This window comes from Callionymus lyra, chromosome 17 (assembly GCF_982586985.1).
Source record: "Callionymus lyra chromosome 17, fCalLyr1.hap1.1, whole genome shotgun sequence".
Taxonomy (NCBI): Eukaryota; Metazoa; Chordata; class Actinopteri; order Syngnathiformes; family Callionymidae; genus Callionymus; species Callionymus lyra.
This window is the reverse complement of record NC_141834.1, coordinates 15142169-15151938: the sequence shown is the minus strand read 5'-3', so window position 1 is coordinate 15151938 and position 9770 is coordinate 15142169. Positions and strand designations below refer to the sequence as shown.

The 9770-nt window shown below is 41.2% G+C and overlaps 1 protein-coding gene across 1 annotated transcript; it reads right to left on the bottom strand.

The window, feature by feature from the left end:
• Window positions 1-1123: 1123 nt before the first annotated feature.
• Window positions 1124-9326, bottom strand: LOC148062756 (transcriptional repressor scratch 1-like). The gene is made up of 2 exons (XM_087812467.1): window positions 8692-9326; window positions 1124-2182 (listed from the first exon to the last, which is right to left on the bottom strand). Exons 1-2 carry the CDS (start codon window positions 8804-8806, stop codon window positions 1455-1457), a joined length of 843 nt encoding a protein of 280 aa, XP_087668593.1. The 5' UTR covers window positions 8807-9326; the 3' UTR covers window positions 1124-1454.
• Window positions 9327-9770: the final 444 nt, after the last annotated feature.

Below are 9770 nucleotides of genomic sequence, written 5' to 3'. Positions count from 1 at the left end.
ATTCAAGATTCCTTCTTTAACGTTCCTCCCCATTCTTTTATTGTTTGCTTCCTAATTTGTTGTATTCTTGATTCCATATTGCTGTCCATTTAAGCATCTCCAGTGTAAATCCTCAGCTACTTCAGTCTGTGGTCGTTGCTGTAAGCTTATTGCTCGTTTTAGCGAAAAGCGAAAAGGTTTGAAAATGGCCGCGTTCATCCTGCAATAAGCCTCGCACACCAGCCGGCAGCTGACCCCAGCCTCTCTAGCCTACATCCTACGTTAGTTCTACTCACTAAGAGGCAGGCAGTGCATAACAAGAGAGGAAAGACAGGACTTTTCTTTTAGTTTCTCTAACACTACATTGGCATGTTCCCTGATGTCTGAAATATTAGTCTTTTTTTTCTGTTTTTATCACTATAGGTGAAGTAAAACATACCTGATTTTTAAACTGCTATACAGTAGTAGGTAATACTTCATAACGTCATCATAAAATATCATGCATTAGGTGATTATTGCTTTTTAAAGAGTCCCTTGGAGGCTCCAAAAAGAAACGAAAATATTGCCCTCAGGATCTATCTATAGCGTTTTGGCAAAGGAAAAATCATAAGCTTTGTGTGTCGTTGGCATAGATTTCAATTATTATCATCATTTTTTTTTTTTTTTTTTTTCTTTTTCGCATGCAATAACCAAACAATAAAAAAGATCTTTAAAAAAATGTAGCAAAAGAAAGGTAGTTTCAAAAGTGACAAATGCTTTGGCCTCCAGTGATAAAAAATAGGTTGGCAAATATCCTAGACACATAAAAGTGCAACATAAAAATCACCCTTCGATTCAAGTATGAACACAAAACAATGTCAAAAAGGTAAATAAATATATAAGTTAATAAATAAATAAATAAATAAATAGCATTTTTACCTCAGTCGTGGAGAAAAATATGGTCACTTGGTGCAGCAGAAACATTATCATCATCATCATTATTACTATAATAATTATTGTTATTTCCCCCAAAGAACGAAATCAAAAGGGTTTTTTTTCTTCCCACTGTGTTTTTAAGTGCAGGGAGGAAGCCAGACGTTCTCACTTCAGTCTCTGTCGCCATCATCTTCATCATCCATTAGTATATCTAGATGCCAGAAGGAAGCCAAGTATATTATTGTCTCTATCCAAAAGACAGAGGAGGAGGAGGTGAAGAGTTTTTGTTGTTTTTTTTGAGGAAGTGCATGCTTTAAATCCTTAAGTGGGCAAATCTCAAGGAGAAAAATTGTGCTATTTTCATCATCATAAATTGGCTCTGAGGAGAAAGCGAGGTGGGGGGGGGGGGTGGTGAGCATGGAGGGAGAGCGTGGTCGTTTTTTTTTTTTTGACCAAAAATAGATTGTTCACGTCTGCAGCTGAGTCTGTAATACTGTTAAGTCTGCAGTTGAGGTTTTGGTCTATGCCGGGGCGCGGTGGGCGGGGGGGGGGGGGGGGGGTCATGCATCCATCGGGCTTAGCGGGGAGAAGGGGCATTTGAAGCAGGCCGACTCGTAGTGCTTGTTCAGGTAACTCTTGAGCGCGAAGGTCTTGTCGCAGCGTTTACACTTGAAGTGTTTGAAGGCCGAGTGGGTCTGCATGTGAGCGCGCAGGTTCGAGCGGTCGGCGAACGCCTTCCCGCAGTGGGCGCAGCCGAACGGCTTCTCGCCCGTGTGGGAGCGCATGTGGCCCTGCAGCAGCCACGGGCGACTGAAGGCTTTCCCGCACACGTCGCACTTGTGCTTGAGGTCGTGGGTGAGCAGGTGCATGGCCATGGCGGGCATGGACACGTACACCTTGCCGCAGGTGGGGCACTTCTTCGCCAGCTTGCTGTCGAGCGAGCGGTGCGTCTGTTTGTGCCGGCTCAGGTTGGACGACGTGGCGTAGGTCTTGCCGCACTCGTTGCACGTGTGCCTCTGGATGGTCCGCGGGCTGCCCAGGGCCTTCCGTCTCGAGCGGCCGTCGGTGATGAAGAAGGCGTCGACCGAGTAGCCCTCGCTCACGGCGGCGTCGCCGTTGATGTAGCCGTCGGTGATCTCCGAGCCGGGGCTGTCGGGGGACTCCGAGTCGGGCGCCCCGTAGTCGCTGTGGATGCCGTCGTACAGGGGGTCGGGGGAGGGCACCTTGATCCCGCTGTCGCTCTCGCCATCGTACACCCCTGGGCTGATGTAGTCACTGATGTAACCAGCTGTTCGGGGGAAGAGGAAGGAAACAGATTAAGGTTAGAGAGCAGCGAAGCATGAGGCTCCACACAGAGACTGGCTGTCTGAATAAGTGCGCAGTCACCGATGTAAACCACACAGCTGGTGCATTATCTCCCCTCCACACACACACTAATGCATCCATGTAAAAAAAAAAAAAAAGACATTTGCAGGGAGAAAATTCCAGAACATTTGGCTGAGGTTTACCAAGAGAGATTCTTTTCTTTTTTTCTATGCGGCAGACAAGACAAATATTGTGCGGCGCAATCTGCCTTCAAAACCACAAGATATGTTCAAATCCCACAGGTGGATAACTTCTTACAGATTGAACTTTTATGTCAAATTAGCCGAAAACTTCGCCTCCACCTCGTCGTTTTCACGATAGCGTTAAAAAAAAAAAAGAGGACGACTTACAGAAGACATCGGTTGTTTGCCCGAGCTGCTAGAGTTTCTCTTTAATTAGTTCAGGATATGATTCGAGTTCTTCTTCCCCCGGAGATTATGACAATGTTTATCCACAGAACTAATTAAGAATACTTCCTGGTTGGTTTGGCCAATGTTTCTTTTATAACCAAACAAAAAAAAGGTACGATAACCTAGCAAGGGATTTTACTGGTTTACCTTTAGAAAAATGGTGTCAGAAGTAGGATGCTAATGCAATGAAATTAACCAAGAATGAACGACCCATACTATTACTATATCGTTGGTTAAGACGTGATGGTTTCAGGTGATAGATGAAGGGTGGATAAATCCGACTTCTAAGGTCACTGGTTTAGGTAAATACAGCAATTGTTTTGGCACCAATAAAAGTATTTGAAGTGGGGTGCTAACGTCAGACACGACAGCTATTAGTCCCTCAATCTGTTGCTGGTTTCATGAACAAAAAGCAGGATAAACAGCCTCCCTTCACACGGGAGGATGAAGCGTATCATCGTGGCTCTTCCCAGTGAACCTGAACTTTCTGTAATGCTGCATAAATCTGTGGAGGCAATTAATCTGCATAAGTGGTGAAGGATATCGCCGACTCGCCAGCGTCACTGAAGCAGCAATTTTACCTCCATGAGCTTTTCTTAAGACAGTTGAAAGACGGCATAACGCCGAACATCTGTCTCCGCGCTGCACATCTGCGGCGGGGAAGCCGATGAAAGACAATCGCATTTATTTTATAATCGTAGGTTCAACTGTTTGTTGTGTGAAGGATAAATGTTTCACAGACACTTCTGGAGCGGATTCATTGGGTCGAGGGTCGATGGTACAGTTGAAGAAAGAGAAGTTTATTACTTATCAGTGGGATGAAGATAATGAGTCTACTGGACTATCTGTCCGTCCATCCATCCATCCATCCATCCATCCATCCATCCATCCATCCATCCATCCATCCACCCATCCATCCATCCATCCATCCATCCATCCATCCGTCCATCCATCCATCCATCCATCCATCCATCCATCCATCCAACCATCTTTTCATCTATCTATCAATCCATCCATCTATACACCGATACATCGCTCTATATATCTATCCACCTATCCATCTATCTATTTATCCATTTATCCATCCATCCATCCATCCTTCCATTCATCCATCCATCCATCCATCCATCCATCCATCCATCAATCCATCCATCCATCCATCCATCCATCCATCCATCATCCATCGATACATCGATCTATATATCTATCCATCTATCTATCCATCCATCCATCCATCCATCCATCCATCGATACATTGATCTATATATCTATCCATCCATCCATCTATCCATCCATCCATCCATCCATCCATCCATCCATCCATCCATCCATCCATCCATCCATCCATCCATCCATCCATCCATCCATCCATCCATCCATCCATCCAACTATACATCCATCCAACTATACATCCATCATTCATATATGCATCCATCTTTCCATCCATCCAGTTATCTACCATTTTCCCATCCATCAATCCATCTGTCCTACCATCCGTCCATCCATCAACCCATTTATATATCTATTGAGTTATCTATATATTTATCCATCCATCCATCCCTCTGTCCATCCATCCATCTATTCATCTGTCCTAATATCCATCCACACATTCACCATTTATATATTCATTCATCTTTCCATCCATCCAGTTATCTACCATTTCCCCATCAATCCATCTGTTGTACAATCCATCCATCCTTCCACCCATCTGTCCTAGCATCCATTCATCCTTTGATCCATCCATCTACACATTCAGCTATCTGTCTATCCATCTATGATCCACTGTCTGGCAATCTATTCTTCCATGTATTTATCCATCCATCCAGCTGTCATTTAACTATGATTTAACTATCTGGCAAGCTATCCTTCCATGCCTTTATCTATTCAGCAATTCATCATTTTTACATTCATGCTGTCACATTTACTCCATCAAAGTAGTAAATAAGTGAGTGAATATGAAATTGTTGATGTATCCATCAATTTGAGACAGTTCTTCTTGTAATTGATGTGTCTATTATATACATGTGTGTTGTTTTTTGCATAGAGCAGTTCAAGTCAACACAAACCGCATTTAATTGTTTACATAAATCATGTATTTGACTCATTATATGAAATTAAAAAAGGAGAGAATGATTGTCTCTGAATTCAAGTGGAAAAAGTGATAAATATTCAATTGACATGATACACTATTCATACATCTATTGTTAACTCCATCATTATAGCATAATGTGCACAGAACATTGACGGTTATTTAAAGCCTCTGAGTCATTTTTAGATGTTCAGTTGCTGCAGTCTAGGTGTGATTCCTGATATTCATCCAGCATGTCAGGACGTTTATAGGAGGCAGCAGCAACAACCTCCATATGACACCTCTATTCATCTGAACACACAGTTCCATCTCACGAGACGGCAGAACGGCGGCTGCGAGATCAATTATTCCAACCTCGTTCGACCAGAAACTTGTCTCCCAAAGTGCAGGCGCTTTTCGTTGTCGGCTGGCACTTGACTGTGTACAGCAGCGTTTAACTGTTGCCGTCCAACGCTGAGCAGACGATCAGGCGGACGGATCACATGTCTTGTTAACCCCGGCATTATAAACACGTCTGCAGGAGCAGCAAGCAGGCCCTCGCCGGCACATCCCTTCACTTTGAGACAAATCTATCCCTTCTTCTGGATTAACAAGATGAATGTGCTGACTGCAGCAGTGGTGCTGACCACTTCCTGATGTGCACTCTGTCCGTGACGCGTTGTCAGTCCATGTTAGCTTTTGAAAAAAAACGGCGTGAGAAATAAGACGTTTACTGCTTCATAAGACTTGTTTCGAAATGAATCTCAATTTCCTTTTTTATTTCATAAAGAATATATATATTTTAATTGGCCTTATTATCGTGACATATTTACTCAATAGGTTTTACTCATTAAACATAAAGATTGTTTCAAAAAATGCATTTTAAACTGAGGTTTGGGGGCAAAATCCAGATCACCAGGTTTTTTCATGTGGCCCATAATTTTGTTTTTTTCAGTCAAAAACTAAATCTCTTTAGATTTGGTCTCTTTTTATTCAAATAATACATTGTTCTTTGTAAACCTTTCAATATTTTTTACTAAATCGACTGTAATTATAATTTTTCATGGCGTAACAACAAAAAGTTCTCTTTACATCTTTAATTGATTGTTTGATTACGTTAGTTACACTGATTAAATGTTTAATAAAATACGATAATCATCTTGTTAATTCATAAAAATAAAAATAAATGGATTACATAAAAAATACATTTTTATTTGATACTATGTATTCTTATAATTGACCACAGGAAAAAAAAACATCTGCTTCTTTAAGGATATTAATATGGTGATCTGATCTTCCTTAAGGGTATTATTATGGTGATATGATATATTTCTTCAGGGTATACCTTTTGCAATCCAAGGTTTGTGTGGTTTGATTGTGTAAAGCTTGAGATGATGCTTCAGTTCGAGGGCGTGTTGGAGTTCACAGCTCCAGAGCAGCACTGAACAAAACAATGAGTCACTCGGGTGATTTAGGACAAATGTAATGGGGGCGCTGCCACATGCCTCAGGAGCTGCTCTTCATAAACTCTCATTTAAATTCACATATCAAAGTGTTACCTCAGTAACGACTAAATACATCATCGTCTTCTGTCTTGTAAAGCGAAGGGTTTCTCGCCTCTTGTATTCCGGGGTCTATTGTTTTGTCGAGAGTGATACATGTGTTTTAAAAGAGGCGGGAAAAAAAAAAAAAAAAAGGTCAAGATCGTTGAAATGTGCCGACGCTGCAAATACTGAGGGAAAAAAAAAACGCCGGCGGACTGAGAGAGTATAGAATGACAAGCTGGAGTGTCTGTGATCAAGAGGAAGGAAACGTTGAACCACTGGTGGGGAAGGATCTGAGCTGCAGCAGTTCTTTTTATGAATTCATGTGAGAACATGGAAAGTGTCACATCATCATGTCGTCACAGAGTTAGTCATGCTAGTTTAGATCAGGCTTTTTCTTTACTTTTAATCGCTAGACTCTCGATTTTTGATATTTAGAAGTAAAATATCAACGTCGACGACACATTAAGTTGAATAACTGGTCTTGAGTCAGCAACAATGAGCCCTAGAATTGGACCGTGTATCTATTGAGGGAGATCAATTACATCAATTACAATTCCCATGTCTATTATCATCGCCCTTGTTCATCACGAAAACCACAGATTTTTCTTCTTTTTTTTTAGCCATTTAAGCTACAGTTGCTCATCTGTTGCTGCGTCAGATCACTGTACAAAACCTGCACGATGCAGGTGGTCGTAATGTTTTTCCTCTTTTTTAAATTGATTGAATAAAAGGATATTGATTCTGTTTTTTTAATTAAGTTAATATTAACACTGTTTATCAAGCATGTACATATAAATAAAACGTTTTATAAGATATGAAAATGCTGCTAAATGTTTAAAAATACCTTCTGTTATCGGATCGAGATATTTTGTAAATGTATATATCACAAAAAACACTTTTATTATCCTTCATTATTAATATTATAAGGAACGGAAAAAGCCCCATTTACGACTGAGTGCAGATGGACGTGAATAAATCTGCTTCATAGTGACATTAAAGCGGTTTCTATCTGGTAATTTATGGACATGGAGGTGGAAGTCATTGTTATAAACTGCCTGTAAATATTTATGGACCTTTAATGGCGTCGGTAAATAAGACACACAGCAGTCACTTGTCCAACGCTAGGAAACATGATTCAGCAATTGTTGAGGATTTACTCAAACTATATTAAGTCAGACTTGACGTAGCTCAGAAATGGAGGTACGACCTCTCGCTGGTGCGCCCCCTGCTGGCTGTTATTCGCGTTCTGCTTGGTTATGATTTCGCTAAAATGAACATATAGACCTTGAAGATGGTTAACAACATCCACAAAAGGTGCGTCTCCCATGTTTGTGTCGCGCTTGTTTGTCAGCGCGGAGGAAATATGAGCGCATGTAAACATGACCTCAACTGCGGCGAGGTCAATCCATGACGCTGACGCAGCAACGATGATTGACAGCTTCGAAGGCGCTCGAAACAAAAAATGTTTTGTTGACTTTTATGTCACATATTCAACTGGTTATTTGTCTTAGGCTTGATATATGTAACCTTGACGTCCGACTTTTACACTTTTACCAAAAAAATATTTTTTATATTAAGTTAAAAAACAGAAAGTGTTTTTCTGTGTATTAATGCATACTCAGAATATATGTTATTTAAAAGAAAAATTAGAATAAAAGTTAAAATTCATTTTTTTCTTTAAAAGAAATCAATATACAATTCAGATGTTTTTTCTTCATCCTTAACTCCTTCTTAACAGATACACTTTGATTTTAGATAATAATATGAAATAATAATAATACTCTCTTAGAGTGTTTCATTCAGGAATAAAAGTTAAAATTCTTATTATTGTTATAATTGTTTTTTTCCCTTTTTTTAATGTGATTTTTCAATATAAAATATTTGCATTTCTTTCTTTATCACTCCTTCTTAACCGATACACTTTGAATCAAGTTGATGATATAAAATAATAATACATTATCTGAAAATGTATAATTTAGAATAAAAGTTCAAAATCTTGTATTCTTTTTTTCTTATGATCAGATACATTTTGAATTTAACAATAATGTGAAAATATATTCATCATCATCACACCTGTAATTGTTAAGTGTGATCTTAAATAAACCGTCTCTCCCTGTGTACACAAGCCACAGGTAACTAGTTCAACAGTGGGGCGCTCTAGAAGACGCAACAGTCGACACCCTTAAACTAGTCGACTTGGCGTCCCTGGGTAGAAATTAGAGTTGTCCATGGAAGCAGGAGTTTAACCCAGGGGAGCGATTACGAAGACCCACAGTCAGAACATCCCTCCAGCTAAATCTACCACATGGAATCTTAAAGATTGTGGCTTGAGAGTGCCGTCCCTCGATGTGTCTCCAGACACTTGTTAAAAGCTCCCGTTGATCCAAAAAAAAAAAAAGTCTCCTACCTTTGTCATGGAGCCGCAGGCTGAGCGCTGTCCTGGGCCGGTAGGCGTGTTCCAGATCAGCCCCAGTGGAGAAATCATCTACTTTCACCTTTTTCACCAGGAAGGACCTCGGCATGATGTGGGACAACACTCGCTCACGCACGCGCGCACACAATCACACACACCTCGCTGGCCAGCGTGGGGTTGAAGAAGATTCCGTGTGGATAGTTTAAACTTCACCAAAAAAAAACAAACAAAAAAAAAGTCTTTGTCCCAGTGCAGCAGCAGGAGGAGGAATTCAAGTTCAGCACCGGACAGCTCCTTTTTTTTTTTTTTTCCAAAATAAAAGAACACGCTGAATCCTGCAGGAGAGATTAGGAGGAGAAGAAAGAGGAGGATCCAGTGGGGAGTATAAAAAAAGAAAAGAAAAAAAGGAAGATGTTCGTTGAAAGACGTCGGACAGCGCCACAGAAATAAGTCCTTAGTTCCTGCGAGCGAACGACTTCTCGACTCCACACTGGTGAAGATTCCAGGCAGCCGAGCACATCAGCATCATCCCCCTGTTCTCTCTCTCTCTCTGCGTCCTCCTCTCTGCTCTCCTCCTCTCGTCTCTCCTTCCTCCTGTGAGTGAGTGTGGCGACGCGATCAGCTGATGCTATTTATAAGAGAGAGAGAGAGAGGTGGAGGGGGGGAGAGAGAGAGGGAGAGCAACAGAAAAAAAGGGGGGACGGAGGAGAGAGGGGGGGTTCTGGATAGACACACGGCTAGAATGAGTGCTTAATTTAATCCATCCCACATCTCCGGGGAGCGGCGACTGGCCCAGATGATTTATTGAAGCTGTTATCACCCCCCCACCTCCCTCCCTTCTTCCCTCCCTCCCCCCAGCTGCCTCCCCCCAAACCCTTATTCTCGCTTTTCTTTCTCCGCGTTTTTCTCTGGTTTAATTTTTTTTTTTTTTTTTTTTTTTGCATGGGTGTGTTTGAGGCAGGGCGCCATGTTTCGGGGAGATAAGAATAAAACAGAAATTATTATTTTAGGGTTTATTTTAGGGGGTTTGATTCTAGGCTTGGGATGTGCGATTTAGTGACATCTAGTGGTTT